This window comes from Ascaphus truei, chromosome 13, assembly GCF_040206685.1.
Source record: "Ascaphus truei isolate aAscTru1 chromosome 13, aAscTru1.hap1, whole genome shotgun sequence".
Lineage (NCBI taxonomy): Eukaryota > Metazoa > Chordata > Amphibia > Anura > Ascaphidae > Ascaphus > Ascaphus truei.
In genome coordinates this window covers 10,088,573-10,104,721 of record NC_134495.1, presented here as the reverse complement: position 1 = coordinate 10,104,721, position 16,149 = coordinate 10,088,573, and the positions used below count along the sequence as shown (strand labels likewise).

Below are 16,149 nucleotides of genomic sequence, written 5' to 3'. Positions count from 1 at the left end.
AGTTATGGACAGGCATTCTCGCCCCCCCCCCCCCCCCCCCGCTCTCAGAGAAAACCACGTGAGCTGAGATGCAGGAAAAACAGAGGGGTCCTGTGTACAATCAGGAATCCATGTCACACAATACGTATGTGTGTCTGACATCCGATAAATCGCGAGTGGGGGAGCATGCAGAACCATGGGCAGAGGGGATCCATGTCCAAGGTATTCTGGCAGGAACCCCGAGTCTCTGTGTGTGTGTGTGTGTGTGTGTGTGTGTGTGTGTGTGTGTGTGTGTGTGTGTGTGTGTGTGTGTGTGTGTGTGTGTGTGTGTGTGTGTGTGTGTGTATATATATATATATACTGTATATACATACATACACGCACGGATATACTAACGTACAGTTATATCAGTGTGTGTATATATAATAGAGAGAGAGAGATAGCTAACTAAGTGCTTTTATTTGTGCGAGCTTTAAAAATAAACTGATCTCTTCTTCCGGCGATGTTACATTGAATAAAGCAGGCAAGGGGTTTACTTAAAAACAGTGCATCTTGGAATGCTATCTGTGCTTGTCCCTCCCCCGTGTGTAGATGTGATTTAATGCTTAAATAAATCTCTTTATATTTAAATCGTGTGCCCCATCTTCATTCCTTTCCGTATGCCGTGGATTGGATGCAGCCGATCGTACATTGATGGGAGCGCCGGTAATTGTATCAATTCTTTTACTCCTTGTCATATTAGATGTGATTTATGACATGTTATGGCTGAAACTGGTGCACGCGCCGCAAGGCGCTCCGAGACGCGCGTGCACGCTCCGCAAGGTGCTCCGAGACGCGCGTGCACGCGGTGACTGGGGCTGTAGCCTAAAGGGGGATGCGAGGCAGCAATTAGCCCGACAACTCCTAGACCGACCGGTCATAAATAACCTGTGTAATAGAACCAAACCTCACCTACACAGCAGCACCGGTCAAGGTATCATCTATACATGAGCAGACGTCTATACACGAGCAGACGTCTATACACGAGCAGACGTCTATACACGAGCAGACGTCTATACACGAGCAGACGTCTATACACGAGCAGACGTCTATACACGAGCAGACGTCTATACACGAGCAGACGTATATACACGAGCAGACGTATATACACGAGCAGACGTCTATACACGAGCAGACGTATATACACGAGCAGACGTATATACATGAGCAGAAATCTATACATGAGCAGACGTCTATACATGAGCAGACATCTATATATTTCTCACCACAAGTGCAGGCAACTGTGTCACTTACATTCTTACGCTGCGGCCATGCTAGGAGCGTGAGCGCGCGTGGCGGACATCACGCCGCGTCTGCTGCAGGGGCGATGTGTGGCCTGTGGGGTCTGGAAGAGGAAACGCAACCAAGATCAGGTCTAATTGGAACTTGGGGGCGTGGCCGTGACGTCACGTGAGCGGTTCGCCCTCATTGGCTGAACCACGCACGTGACCCGGCCGTGCTGCGGCAAAATCAAAAGATTTTGTCTCCTCCAGCCTCGCTCTTGCAGACGCGCGAGTGCGGGTCGCGCACTATGGACGTTCGCATAGGCTTTCAAGTGTTTGATCGTGCCGCGCCCGCTCTTAGCATGGCCGCAGCCTTAGGCTACGGCCCCAGTTACTGCGTGCACGTGCGCGTCGGAGCGCCATGCGGCGAGTGCATCAGTTTCAGCCGCGATCTGTGGTCGCGATAGGACGCGCGTCAAGAGAAGAGCAGGGGGAGCAAAGACAAGATTTGTGGCGGGGGGGGGGCGCGTCCATGACGTCACGCGGCTAGTTCGCCCTCATTGCCAGAACCGCCGCCGTGACGCGGCCGCCGCTCGGCCGCCGCGACAGAAGTCACATTTCTTGACTTTTCGTCGCGCTTTCTGCAGGCGCGCGCAGGTCGTGACTGGGGCCGGGCCCCATAGAGGGCCGCATCTTGTTCGCGTCGCGCACGTCGTAGCGAACGCAGCCGCGAGCACCGAGGCCTGTGACACACGTGTTCCTCATCATACAGCAGTGTGAGGGCTCTGGGGGTTTCAGTTACAGGCAGTCCTCGCTTTACAACGAATGGCTTATCCAGCGCTGTGCAACGCATACCTATGTTCATGTTTACAACGCCAAAACGGCTTATCCAACGCTCTTACAACGCTTTGCAAAGTTGTTTGTGTATATAATATATATATTATATAATATTATACTATAATATATTATACTATTATATTTTATGTTATATTATATATATAATACAGTATATACACTATATAATTTATGTGTGTGCTGCGTATCTTATTGCCTGCATAAAATATTTTGTGTATTTTAGCATTAAAAATGCCTTCAGGAGCGGAACCTTTCATTTAAACAGTGTTCCTATGGGAAAACGTGTTTCGCTTTAAGACGTTTCGCTATCCAACGCCATTTTGAGTAACGCATTGTGTCGGATAACCGAGGACTGCCTGTATGTGTTTCCCACTGCAGACCTTACTACTGTCAGTGTCAATTCATCAACCACCGTTTTGGACATTGTGTCGGTTATCTATATAGATAATCTGATCCTAACAAGCAACGCTACAGTATATGTGAGAGCAGTGTGGTTGGAGCACACGGATTCAAAGGCCTGCCTTCCCTTGCAGAGGGATTTTTTAAATACAGGATTATTAACTCCTTATGGGGCAAATGTGCAGTTAAGGTGCCTCTAGCGCCTACTACCGTAACACCATCTGAATTTTAGTCCACTTATGTATATATTCTCACACCCTGTTTCTTATATTTTATTTTTAAATATTTTTCCTTTATTGGTGTCTTTTAAAGCACGTACATGTAGATATTAATATAACATTCACAGCATAGCATGACAAATCGTTATAAAATACAGGCACATGGCAGTGAGGGATTCTGAGACACACAATAAACCTTTTTTTTCCCATTTTCAGTGGTGAAAAGAGAGGGGATGACAAGGGAGGGGTGGATAGTTGGGAACGACATGGGGAAAAAGAGGGGGAGAGAGGGGTGAAGGGAGGGGGGAGGGGATTGTGGTGGGGAGAGGCGCATCGGCCCTCGTTCGCAAGGGTATTAGTGTTGGAGCAGGGCTTGCATCAGTGTCGGGGCCCCCGAACCTGGCCAAGGCTCCCAGGTTCTATAGAACAGTCTCTCCATATTCATGACCCCGTCTATTCTTTTGATTACTGTTCTCCTGGAAGGGGCCTTGTCTTGTTTCCAGGCCGCCGCGATGCAACATCTGGCGGCCCTAAGGATCGCCGAGGAAAGTCTGGCTATAGGGGCGGGAAGGTCTTCAATTGGTTTCCCCAGCACGTACGTCAGGGGGTCCAGGGGGACCTCCAAATCCAAAGTTTCAATCAGGAGACTCTGGATCCTGATCCAGAACCTCTGGATCTCCGGACATGTCCACCAAATGTGGGGCATGTCCCCCCTTTGACCACATCCTCTCCAGCACACGTCCGAGGTGCCTGGATAGATCTGGCTCAGTCTACTCGGGGTCAGGTACCATTGGAATAAAATTTTATAAATATTTTCCTTCGTGATTGAGCAAATTGATGTTCTGGTAGCAGCTTCCCAGATATCCTCCCAGTCTTCCAGGTCGATTGGGGTGTTTAGCTCAGCGCTCCATTTTTGCATATAGGAGTGTGATTGAGATGCCTCTAATGTTCTATACACTTCGGAAATTAAGCCTCTCTGATATTCCCCTTTGAGACAGAGGGTCTCGAATCTAGTGCACGCTGGGAATTTAAGGCTAGGGGATTGGGCTCTCAGGTAGTGCCTAATCTGTTTCTTATATTTTGATGTAATAAAGTTTTTTTTTTTATTGTTATTGCTTATTATTCTATTGAATGCCTTTGGGGGAGTATTTGTACCCTGAATAATATTATCTCCATTTATGTGTACCTTCCATTAGTGCAATTAAAAAGGGATTCTTTTTGGATTACATTTCTTTTCAGTCGCTCACAACACACACACACACACACACACACACACACAATCCCTACTCACTCACTCACTCACGACACACACACACAATCCCTACTCACTCACGACACACACACACAATCCCTACTCACTCACGACACACACACACACTATCCCTATTCACTAACACACACACACACTATCCCTACTCACTCACAACACACACACTATCCCTACTCACTCACAACACACACTATCCCTACTCACTCACAGCACACACACTATCCCTACTCACTCACAGCATACACACACACTATCCCTACCCACTCACAACAGCTTGGCCCCCTGCAGACGCACTTACCAGAACTCCCTCCTACTGTCTCTGTACGTTCTCCCTTCCTACCAATTGGACTGTAAGCTCCTCGGGGCAGGGACTCCTCTTCCTTAATGTTACTTTTATGTCTAAAGCACTTATTCCCATGATCTGTTATTTATATTATCTGTTATTTATTTGATGACCCCGTGTATTACTACTGTGAAGCGCTATGTACATTAATGGCGCTATATAAATAAAGACATACAATACAATACAACACACACTATCCCTACTCACTCACAACACACACACACACTATCCCTACTCACTCACAACACACACACACTATCCCTACTCACTCACAACACACACACACACTATCCCTGCTCACAACACACACACACTATCCTTACTCACTCACAGCACACACTATCCCTACTCACTCACAACACACACTATCCCTACTCACTCACAACACACACACTATCCCTACTCTCTCACAACACACACACTATCCCTACTCTCTCACAACACACGCCCTATCCCTACTCACTCACACAACACACGCCCTATACACACACACACACACACACACACACACACACACACACACACACACACACACACACACACACACACACACACACACACACACACACACACACACACACACACACACACACACACACACACACACCTGAGCTGAGCACGTGCTCAGATTTACGCTCTGATTGGTTCCCACTTCCAATCACAACATGGCGCACTTACAGCTTCACATCACGTGGTCCTAGAAGCCGCTCCCGCGCATGCGTAGCCGCCGTGTGATTGGCAGGTTGCTGGGGGCGTTGCCCTCTGTCACTCCGGCGGAAAAAAAAGCAAGATGGCGGCGCTCATGTGGAGGGCGTGCGGGGACCAAAGGCGGCGGGGGGGCAGGTACCGGGGGCTCCGGGTGTCGGGTCCCCTTCCCTTTAGGGTCACTCCCAGGAGGGAGTAGCTGCCTGGTTATTAATAAGGACACCGGGAGAATACTGATAGTAATGATCTGCATCACAGTATAAAGCAGCACACTCAGTACAGTGAGGGAGGGGGGCATGGCAGGGTCACTCAGGGGGGGGGGGGGGCATGGCAGGGTCACTCAGGGGGGGGGGGGGGGGGCATGGCAGGGTCACTCAGGGGGGGGGGGGGCATGGCAGGGTCACTCAGGGGGGGGGGGCATGGCAGGGTCACTCAGGGGGGGGGGGGGGCATGGCAGGGTCACTCAGGGGGGGGGGGGGGGCATGGCAGGGTCACTCAGGGGGGGGGGGGGCATGGCAGGGTCACTCAGGGGGGGGGGGGGCATGGCAGGGTCACTCAGGGGGGGGGGGCATGGCAGGGTCACTCAGGGGGGGGGGGGGGCATGGCAGGGTCACTCAGGGGGGGGGGGGGGGCATGGCAGGGTCACTCAGGGGGGGGGGGGGGCATGGCAGGGTCACTCAGGGGGGGGGGGGGCATGGCAGGGTCACTCAGGGGGGGGGGGGCATGGCAGGGTCACTCAGGGGGGGGGGGGCATGGCAGGGTCACTCAGGGGGGGGGGGGCATGGCAGGGTCACTCAGGGGGGGGGGGGCATGGCAGGGTCACTCAGGGGGGGGGGCATGGCAGGGTCACTCAGGGGGGGGGGGGCATGGCAGGGTCACTCAGGGGGGGGGGGGCATGGCAGGGTCACTCAGGGGGGGGGGGGGGCATGGCAGGGTCACTCAGGGGGGGGGGGCATGGCAGGGTCACTCAGGGGGGGGGGGGGCATGGCAGGGTCACTCAGGGGGGGGGGGGCATGGCAGGGTCACTCAGGGGGGGGGGGGCATGGCAGGGTCACTCAGGGGGGGGGGGGCATGGCAGGGTCACTCAGGGGGGGGGGGCATGGCAGGGTCACTCAGGGGGGGGGGCATGGCAGGGTCACTCAGGGGGGGGGGGCATGGCAGGGTCACTCAGGGGGGGGGGGGGGCATGGCAGGGTCACTCAGGGGGGGGGGGGGCATGGCAGGGTCACTCAGGGGGGGGCATGGCAGGGTCACTCAGGGGGGGGGGGCATGGCAGGGTCACTCGGGGGGGGGGGGCATGGCAGGGTCACTCAGGGGGGGGGCATGGAAGGGTCACTCAGGGGGGGGGGGCATGGCAGGGTCACTCAGGGGGGGGGGGTATGGCAGGGTCACTCAGGGGGGGGGCATGGCAGGGTCACTCAGGGGGGGGGTATGGCAGGGTCACTCAGGGGGGGGGCATGGCAGGGTCACTCAGGGGGGGGGCATGGCAGGGTCACTCAGGGAGGGGGGCATGGCAGGGTCACTCGGGGGAGGGGGGCATGGCAGGGTCACTCGGGGGGGGGGGGCATGGCAGGGTCACTCGGGGGGGGGGGCATGGCAGGGTCACTCAGGGGGGGGGGCATGGCAGGGTCACTCAGGGGGGGGGGCATGGCAGGGTCACTCAGGGGGGGGGGGCATGGCAGGGTCACTCGGGGGGGGGGGCATGGCAGGGTCACTCGGGGGGGGGGGCATGGCAGGGTCACTCGGGGGGGGGCATGGCAGGGTCACTCGGGGGGGGGGCATGGCAGGGTCACTCGGGGGGGGGGCATGGCAGGGTCACTCGGGGGGGGGGGGGCATGGCAGGGTCACTCGGGGGGGGCATGGCAGGGTCACTCGGGGGGGCATGCAGGGTCACTCGGGGGGGGCGTGGCAGGGTCATTCAGGGGGGGCGTGGCATGGGTCACTAAGGGGCGGGGGGATCTAGTTCTCTGACCTAGAATTTCTGATAACCAGGATATTCAGTGATGATAATAATAATAATCTGGTCTGTCCCAATAATAATATTAAACCCATCGTGTTGGTTTTAGGTTCTTTGGCTCCGGAGGTTTCGCCCTATGGCTGGGCAGAGTCCCTGCGAGGAGCCTCCGTACAGGTGAGTGAGGTGCACAGGCCTGGCCTATTACAGGGGTCACTGCAGGAAGCCCCATGGGGAGAGCCACACTCTGTATTTAGGGTGGCGCTTGTGTTGTAATGACAGTGGTGATTGTCTTTAAAATGCACCCCAAAATGTTCTCACAAAGACATCCTGTCAGAGACCGGGATCTGTCAGTGTAAGAGGTCTGACTCACAGCGGCCATATGTGAATCTACCTGTACTTGCGAGTCCTAAAGGGGATCTGGAAATGAATACAGGACACATTAATACAGGGTTACCTGCTCACTCATCATCTCGGCGCCTCCATCTCCGTCTCCCACTTCTTCTTCTTTTGCAGATGGAAGGCGTCTCCACACTGCATCTGTTGGCCAGGCCCTCAGATTTCGGCCTCTTTACGTCCTGCTGGGGACCGGTGGAGGCTACGCAGGGTACAAACAGTATGAAAATTACCAAAACCATCGCTTGGAGCGGCTTGGCTTAGTGGTTCCCCCGAAATTGGCACATGCCTGGGAGGTAGGAGCTGCCCTTTTCTACTTTGGGTTTGCGGAGCTCAGAAAGGTCCAGTTATTGCGTTCAAATGTTGTTGGGTTTTTTTCCCATTAAATGACACATAATGTGCAGTGTTCGTTGGCTCTCTCCTCGGGACGCCCCAGACAGGCTATGTCTAGATATACAGAGTTAGGGGAGCGCAGGATGTTCACAGCGATACCATGTAAAAGATAAAAAAAAACACGGCGCAGTATGGAACAGGATTCCAAGGAAGGCGGTCACGACAAAACGCATTGAATCCAGTCCATTGCTGAGTACGAGAGGTCCTGGCAGCCGGAGATCCAGCGTGTTAGCACTTCCCCCGTTACCTTCGTCACGATCTGAAGCGACGCACGCGGGAGACCCGAATACACGCGCCGGCGGAGAGAACGCCAAAGAGACCGGGATTTCGTACCATTAACTGATTTTAAGTGTGAAATGTGAGTGCGTTTTCATTTGTATGCCAATGTCCAGGAATATATCTCTAGAATATACTACACTATAAGAGTCCTTCTCTTTTGTATGGTTACGGTCTGGGGAAGAGTTTACCGCCTCTGTGCGATCTACGCTGAAGGTCTGCAATCATCATTTGCTCCAATCAGAGAGAGACCGTCTCTGATATGCGCTAACATTATGGATAAAGTGTGAGTTGAATTCACCTACAGCTCCCCTCACTATATCTTTTGGGAAAATTGGTTGCACTGTCGTGTTTTTGATCTTTGATCTTTTACATGGTATCGCTGTGAACATCCTGCACTCCCCTAACTTTGTATATCAACAAGAAAAAAAGACTCCAGAACGGTCTATCAAGGGTTTTTGAGCTGCTCTTCAATTATTGCATTTATTTCAAATTGTGTTGTGTGTGTGTATATATATATATATATATATATATATATATATATATATATATATATAATTCACTTCTATGATTAAGATTTATTTACCAAATGTTCACTATTTTATCATTTATTCACAATTCAATATTGTATGCACGAGCACTTTATTTTTGTGTATCAACAAGTCACAAGTATTACTCACTTAAACTGTTAAAGAGCGCCCGGTTACACACCCTCCGATTTGTGTTATGTTTAGATATAACCAGCTATTCACATATAAGATTAGTGCAAATGCGTGCTTGGGAATTCATTGATTATTCCCGATATCGGTTCTGCGGGGGTATTCTGGGAGGAGCGTGCAGAAGCACTGGTGTGCTGCCGGCCTCGCTGTGATTTGCTGTTTTACTCTGCCCTCTCACAGAATGATACCAGTAGTGCCCAGGGCAGTCAGGAAGCCTCATACCCTATGCCAGCCTCGGGTGCAGCAAGCGTTAGGTGCGAGCTCAGATTGCATTAGTGCTTCAGGTCCTGAGCATCAGCAGAGGAAGTTATCCAAGCGTCAGCACCTTGTGTAGATATTAATCAGACGAGCTCCGCGTGGAAACTAGTTCTTCAGGTGACTGTCAGGTGACATGATTTTTACATCATGGTGGTGTGAGCAGTGTTAGAGCCTCCGTTGCTCAGACTGTGCTTTCCACTCGGCTCTAACCGGACATAATATTCTATCCAGGCTCTGTCTGAGCCGGACCGTGATTACGTGGGAGTCAGAAGGTCACTCCTGTGGTCCCTTTACTCCTTGCACAAATGATGAGAAGTTGGGAAGATTCCCTGCGTTCTGTTGATGGCCCCGTCAGGAAGAGGGGTACATTCTTCTGTACGTTCTTGGATGGTTTTGCTCTGCACCTCAGACTACATTGTCAGATCTTGTTTCATGTCTGTAATTGTAGCTGCTTTTGTGACACACGCCTGTGTTGTCCCAGGTTAGAGGTGAGTGCATGTTCAGTGCTGCTCCCAGTGTGCTATAACCTGGGGGTTCTGTGGGATTGGCGGGTCTGTGGTTGCTGTTGGTTTCTGAGAGCGCTATCTCCTGTGACTGCGAGGCAGAGGGGTGCAGCGTGCGTGTGCTCAGTGACTGTACTTTGGGTATCTCACACGCACACACTGCCTTTCCCCGGGACATGTAATGAAAGCTCTTATACAGTGGTGGGGGGCCCGGGCTGTTGTTTGCACTGTGTATTATGGGGAGCAGGGGAGAACAGATGAGACCTGGCAAGTGTGTGTGTTGGGATGCACTTCTGAGTATTTGAACATTCTCGTTTAGAACAAATGTATTTTATTTTGCTAAATGTGTATGTAAGTTGCTGCATGTTCCGAGGTCAGTCTTGGAACCTCTCTGTCCTTGGAACACTCTCATATACACACGTCTCCCCCTTCTACTTCTCTCCCTCTCCCCCGCTGTGCGGCCTCCTCATTCGCTCAGCCCAGTTCCTGAGACCAGCTTCCTTATTCACGTTCTCTATATTTCTGATCAGTATATTGATGTTTCACGGTTTGTGCCGCTGTGCCTGCATCGCACACTGCAGGCCTCCCTGACACACACGGGTGAGATCAGGATTTCATGGGTATCTGCCCAGACTTGGTTACCCTCGGTGGGAAATGGCTCCTGTCCCGCAGTTTCTCTGCTAAAGAATCCTTCAGATTTTGTGTACGTTTTTGCATCTCTGTACCCAGGGAGTGCGAGGCGCGTGTGCGAGGCGCGTGTGCGTGTACCAGTGCTGGGAGCTGATGCACACTGTAGTGAGTCGCTGGATACGTGGAGTGTTTGCAGCGAGCTCAGAGCAGCACGGTTATCAGTGCAGACGAGGGGAAATGTGTGAGCTGCTGAGACGCAGCAGCAGGAGGAGCCAGAGACTTTGCTTATCCCTCAGCCCAGCATAGAATTAGTTTGTGTCGTCACATCCTCCACCAGTGCAGAAGGCAGCAGAGAGACTGGCGGCTTCAGCCCTGACGATGTGCCAGTCGCAGGGTGGGCAGCTTGCTCCGGCCCTTCACCAGAGGAGATGGTGAGATGCCGGAAACCAGTAACCAAACCTCCTCCCTCCCGCTGTAACCTGCGCAGAGTGAGACTTCATGTCCGCAGGACGCGAGCAGCCAGTAGCTGGGCCGAGGGGGACCAAACAAACCCATCAGAACCAGCTAAACCTGACAACAGCACCCCCAGTAGACGTGCACGCTTCAGGTACCCTCGGACTGCGGGTCAGCTGGGCTCCGGGGGAAGGGCAAGGGAAGCGGTGGCTAAGCCTTTGTTTGGCCTAATTAGCCGAAAGCTCCTTATGTATTCAGCGGGGGAGGGGGGAGAATGGTGTTATTGTGCGGGTAGCCGGGCACAAAAGCAGCTGGCTCAGCATGAACTGTGCAACTGAGGCACCGGGGCAGGGAGGAATGTGTCAATGGATGGGGAGAGAGGCAGCTGGGCAGGGATTGGTCGGCGGCTGTCTGCAGTAAGGGGGAGGGGGGAGCGGGAGGAGGCCGTGGATACTGGTACCCCATACTCCGGGCTGCTGGGCACGGATGGGGGCTGAGGATTGCCACGCTCTGGTGAGTCCTCGCTGCCTGCAGAGGCGGCTGCTTCTCCTTCGTGCGCGGGGACCTCGGAGATGTTTAGGGGGCACTCGCAGGGGGTGTTGAGGGTCTCCCCCCTCGGTATAAAAGTCTCGGGGGAGGGCGTGTGGGGGGGCGAAAGAGGCAGTGTCTCTGTCATGTTTCCTGCTGCATTGACAGGGTTAATTTTGTATTGTCCTGTCTCTGTTCTGTTTCCTTAACACCCCCCCCCCCTCCCGCTGTAACACCCCCAGGAACCAGCTCTGTGTGAGGAGACCAATATAGCCCTTGTTAGTTCCTTATCCTCTGCTGAACACCGTCTCCTCTCTGCTCTATTCGTCTTTACGTCACTCGAACGTTTGAAACCTTTCTCCCTTTCGGTTCCCCTCCCCCCCGAGCCTCTCCTTCGGCCCTGTGTACGTCTGTATATTTGTGTACATTTCTGTGTGTGGGAGGAGTCGGGGTAGCCACCGCTGTATGGTGATAGTGGGATGATGGGGTGGCTGTAATGATGTTATTCTTCCCCACGGGGCATGGTTTGACTCCCACGGCTCTTGATTTATCCCAAATGAATTGTTTAATACCCAGCATTGTATATCCCTTGTGGGTGCGTGTATAGCTCTTATCTTTTATTTCCCCCACTAAATCCGTGCCCACAGGTGAGTAGGGGGTCATGCTAGCTAAAGGAGGTAGTTAAACACCAGCAGGCTACACCGGTGGAGGTAGCAATGACACCGGATCTCTGTAACCGTGGAAACGATCAGATGCCATAGGATTGTAAGCGCTGTAGGTTGGCGTCTTGTCCGCCCATTGGCACTGGGTGGTGCCAGGTCTCTTGCATGCTGTGCCCGTCTTCCACATCAAGTCTCTGTTGGCGATGCCCAGTCTGTGCTGGAGAGGGACCCACTGACGTTTGTCTGTCCCACAGGTTACAGTTCCCCCAGCTGGCACTCAGACGGAGGTTGGGGCAGCTGACCTGCATGTCTAGGCCCGCCCTGAAACTGCGCTCGTGGCCTCTCGCAATCCTTTATTACCTTCTGCCCTTCGCTGTGCTTAAGCCTTTGGCCAGAGTAGGATGGCGGCCTACCAGCAGGGTAAGTGTCCTGCCTGAGTGACCCACATGCAGGAGGCTGGTCATGTTAGTGGAAATGTGGGTGCGCGTGTGAATGTGTCTGGGCGTTTGCGCTGTGAGAAACCCTCTCCTCCTCCCCCCGCACGGAGCCGGGAATAGGACTCGTATCAAAGTGTGGAGGACGACTTGTAGGTGGCTCAGTAGCTGGGTTGTTTCTTTTTAAAGCAGGAGCGGCCAACTCTAGTCCTCATGGGCCACCAATAGGCCAGGTGTTCAGGATATCCCTGCTTCAGCACAGGTCAAAAAGACTGAGCAACAGATCGAGCCCCCCTGTGCTGAAGCACGGATATCGTGAAAACCTGTCCTGTTGGTGACTCGAGGCCCAGAGTTGGTCACTCTTGTTTTAAAGACTGCAGCTCTTGCGCAGGTCATGTTCCCGGTGCTGACTTTTAGAGAGCAGATTTTCCAGCCGATAAATGGTATTAATATATAGTGTAGGACAGAGATAACAACAGGGTAACGGATATAACATGTCAGGGCGCTGCACCCGAGGCCTAAAAAGGCTTTTTTGCGAAAGTTTAACTTTGTATATCTGCAGGCGGCATCATTCCAAATTAACCCCTTCAGTGCCAAATCTCTCTGCCGTGTGTTGTAGGGCTTCTGGGTAAACATTAAACAGACTACATGTTGTTAACTGTATTCTGAAAGAAAATGTTAGTGTTGGGGTTCTCTGAACACGTGGCTTCCTTTCCCCATGTGCATGTGGGCCAGTCCCAGGGCAGCTGCTGTCACTGCATCACGTCCTTATCCACATGGGGAATAGACTCATTTGCTGTTATCGGCTATATTTTAATCTGCATCATACCTACATTTAACCCTTTGCTCAACAGAGGGGCCAGAAGTGTTGCAGAACAACACACACACTACATGCACTGAAGACAACACTGGCAGGAGCGATAAACATGCCACTGTAGCACTCTGAGACAGGATGTGGGGCGAGGGGGACGGACCTCTGACCCTCAAGCTGTTTACTCATTGAATGGCTGGTGTTAACCCCCTTTCAGTCTGCGGTTTCTCAGCTCACACAGGGGGCTTCCCCTCTGCTGTCTCCCTGCAGGTCGCCCTGTACAAGACCGTGCCCACGCGGCTCCTCTCGCGGGCCTGGGGCCGCCTAAACCAGGTGGAGCTGCCGACGTGGCTGCGGAAGCCGGTGTACAGCCTGTACATCTGGACGTTTGGGGTGAACATGAAGGAGGCGGCGGTGGAAGATCTCCACCAGTATCGCAACCTCAGCGAGTTCTTCCGCAGGAAGCTGAAGCCGCAGGCCCGGCCAGTGTGCGACTCCCATAGCGTGGTGCGTGCGGGACTCGCTGTGTACCACGTGCTGTGCTACACTATAAGGTTAACATCTCCTGCACAGGAGCGGCCACGTAGGGTTGCCAGGTGGCTTCTCCAAAAATACTGGACTCAATGGTGGAAGGTGCATCGGGTCACTGTGTCCAGGGAGGTAATACCGGACACATACATGTCCAGTATTACAGTACCTCACTTTTTTACTGGACAGTATCCAAATACAGGACAGTCCCGTTCAATACAGGACACCTGGCAACCCTACGGCCACGTAATCCTTTATTATAAATAAACCCTTGTGACAGGGTCACTGATATATAAGCAGATTGTCCACACAATTCGTGTCCGGTATAAAACCAAGTGAATGGTGTCTGTGCACTATGGCCATTATCATAAACTGATCAGTGTGTAAAGGTGTGGCTAACTCCAGTCCTCAAGGGCTACCAACAGGTCAGGTTAAGGATATCTGCTTCAGCACGGGTGGCTCAACCACTATGCCACTGATTGAGCCACCTGTGCTGAAGTAGGGATATCCTGAAAACCTGACCTGTTGGGACTGGAGTCAGCGACCCCTGATTTAGGCCTCGGGCATGAGCGCTGACCCGCGCTGAGTCACGCTTACGCTCGGCAATGAGCCCCTGCAGCCGCAATGAGAGCGGCTTTAGCAAGGGCTCGCGTGCGGAAGCGTAGGCCGTGCCAAATTTTTAGTTTTTCGCGCTCACGGGAGCGCAGGGCCGGTCACATGAGCGGTTCGCCCAATCGGGGCGAACCAGCTCCGTGACGTCACTGGCCCGCCCTCCCCGACGGCGCGCGAACTAAGGCCAGGGAAAGCACCCGCTTTCCCTCAGCGCGCCTCCGCATGGCTGCAGCTACCATGGCCTCAGCCTTAGACTGACCATGAGACGGGCCCCACAGACACCCCAGCAGTTTGGTACAGAATAAAGTCGGGCAGGGAAGGGGGTTTCTCACGTCGCTTGTCTCTGCTCCTCAGATCAGCCCGTCCGACGGGAAGATCCTGCACTTCGGCCGAGTGAAAAACTGCGAGGTGGAGCAGGTTAAAGGGGTCACCTACTCTCTGGAATCCTTCCTGGGGCCGCAGACGGGGGCCGAAAACGTGTCCGTCAGCAAGAGTAAGGCCGCGGTTATACTGGTTGCGCCTGCCGCCCGAGCGACCTGTGAGGCATGGCTGTGACGTCACACGGCTGGTTCGCCCTCATTGGCCGAACCGTTCACGTGACCTGGCAGTCGCACGACAAACACAAAATCCTTGGTCTCATGAAACCGCTGCCGCGCTTCATCGCGCGCTCTCCGGCCTGCTTGGGAGGTGGGGCCTGTTCTTCGCGCCGATCACGCGCACTATGAACAGGGCCTAAGATCGTGGGGTGGGCTATTCAGTCATTGGCGAGTCACAAGATGCTGGCTGCTTGTGGCAGCAGTGAGTCCTGCACTGTACTAGAACAACCATAGACCCCCTATCTCTTCACTGTAAGGAGTTAACTTCTCTGGGGAGATCGGATTATGAGTGAGCGTCTGACAATTTGTTACTTTCCAGCCTCGTTCCAGGAGCAGCTCGTCACACAGGAGGGGAACGAGCTGTATCACTGTGTCATTTACCTGGCACCTGGAGATTATCACTGCTTCCACTCACCCACCGACTGGAATGTGTATCACCGCCGGCATTTCCCAGGTAGGTGTCGGTGAAGCAGCGGGGCCCTCTGTATACCCAAACTGGCTGAGCTCAGGCAGTCCCAGCGCTGGTACAATGACACAATCCTAGGTGTGCAGATGTAAAGATGATAATTTCTCTGTCCCGCAGGGTCACTTATGTCTGTGAATCCAGGAGTCGCTCGCTGGATTAAAGAACTCTTCTGTTACAATGAGCGCGTCGTACTGAGCGGGGGGTGGAAGCACGGATTCTTCTCGCTGACTGCCGTCGGTGCTACGAACGTGGGGTCCATCCGCATCTATTTCGATAGGGTAAGTGCGGAGCCGCGCAGTTTTGATGTGCGTCGCGTCGCTGGGTGTGCCGCTCGCTTACGGGACGTCCCTTCTCCCGTTTCAGGATTTGCAAACTAACAGCCCTCGCTACAGCAAAGGTTCTCACAACGACTTGAGCTACGTAACGAACAATAACCAGGACGGGATCGCCATGAGGAAAGGGGAGCAGTTGGGGGAATTTAATCTCGGTTCCACCATCGTCCTGATCTTCGAGGCGCCGAAAGATTTCACCTTCAATCTGAAAGCTGGACAGAAAATCCACTTTGGGGAGGCTGTGGGTTCCCTGTAGGAAGCAGCCACATGCTGCTGCCTGGAAGTAACATGAAGCCAGGGTGTTCATACATACAGGAGGGGAGTCTGGGAGCTGGACCACTATCTCCCAGCAGCTCCTCTGTGCGGGTTAAATGGTGACCAGGCGCAGGCCCGACTCCACGCAGATCCAGCCTGGCCGCCTCTTAGTCTCGGCCTTGTATTTCTGTGTGTGGTGGTGGAAGGGTTTGGAGCAGGACCGCAGTATGTATTGCAGTGGGGGGGGGGGGGGTGTCTGGGATGGAGCAGGACCGCAGTATGTATTGCAGGGGGGGGGGGGGGTCTGGGATGG

General features: G+C 53.6%; 1 protein-coding gene across 4 annotated transcripts; it reads left to right on the top strand.

The window, feature by feature from the left end:
- The first annotated feature begins 160 nt into the window (after nucleotides 1-160).
- Nucleotides 161-16,075, top strand: PISD (phosphatidylserine decarboxylase). Of its 4 annotated transcripts, none has more exons than XM_075568436.1 (8): nucleotides 161-201; nucleotides 7,097-7,161; nucleotides 7,501-7,676; nucleotides 13,318-13,554; nucleotides 14,542-14,680; nucleotides 15,103-15,237; nucleotides 15,367-15,527; nucleotides 15,613-16,075. In XM_075568436.1, the coding sequence occupies exons 1-8, from the start codon at nucleotides 176-178 to the stop codon at nucleotides 15,835-15,837; spliced, it is 1,164 nt and encodes a 387-aa protein (XP_075424551.1). In that variant the 5' UTR covers nucleotides 161-175; the 3' UTR covers nucleotides 15,838-16,075. The 4 variants fall into 4 exon arrangements, with proteins under 4 accessions (XP_075424551.1, XP_075424550.1, XP_075424552.1 ...); XM_075568435.1 differs by lacking the exon at nucleotides 161-201 and adding an exon at nucleotides 5,096-5,169; XM_075568437.1 differs by lacking the exons at nucleotides 161-201; nucleotides 7,097-7,161 and adding an exon at nucleotides 12,057-12,222 and having other exon boundaries at nucleotides 7,537-7,676.
- The last annotated feature ends 74 nt before the right edge of the window (nucleotides 16,076-16,149 follow it).

Bases quoted from the DNA above. Each gene is read 5' to 3' on its own strand.
- PISD (XM_075568438.1), top strand. From the start codon at position 10,588: ATGGTGAGATGCCGGAAACCAGTAACCAAACCTCCTCCCTCCCGCTGT. The intron at 10,767-12,056 runs GTACCCTCGGAC...TCTGTCCCACAG, and splicing joins AGTAGACGTGCACGCTTCAG to GTTACAGTTCCCCCAGCTGG. The intron at 14,681-15,102 runs GTAAGGCCGCGG...GTTACTTTCCAG, and splicing joins AAACGTGTCCGTCAGCAAGA to CCTCGTTCCAGGAGCAGCTC.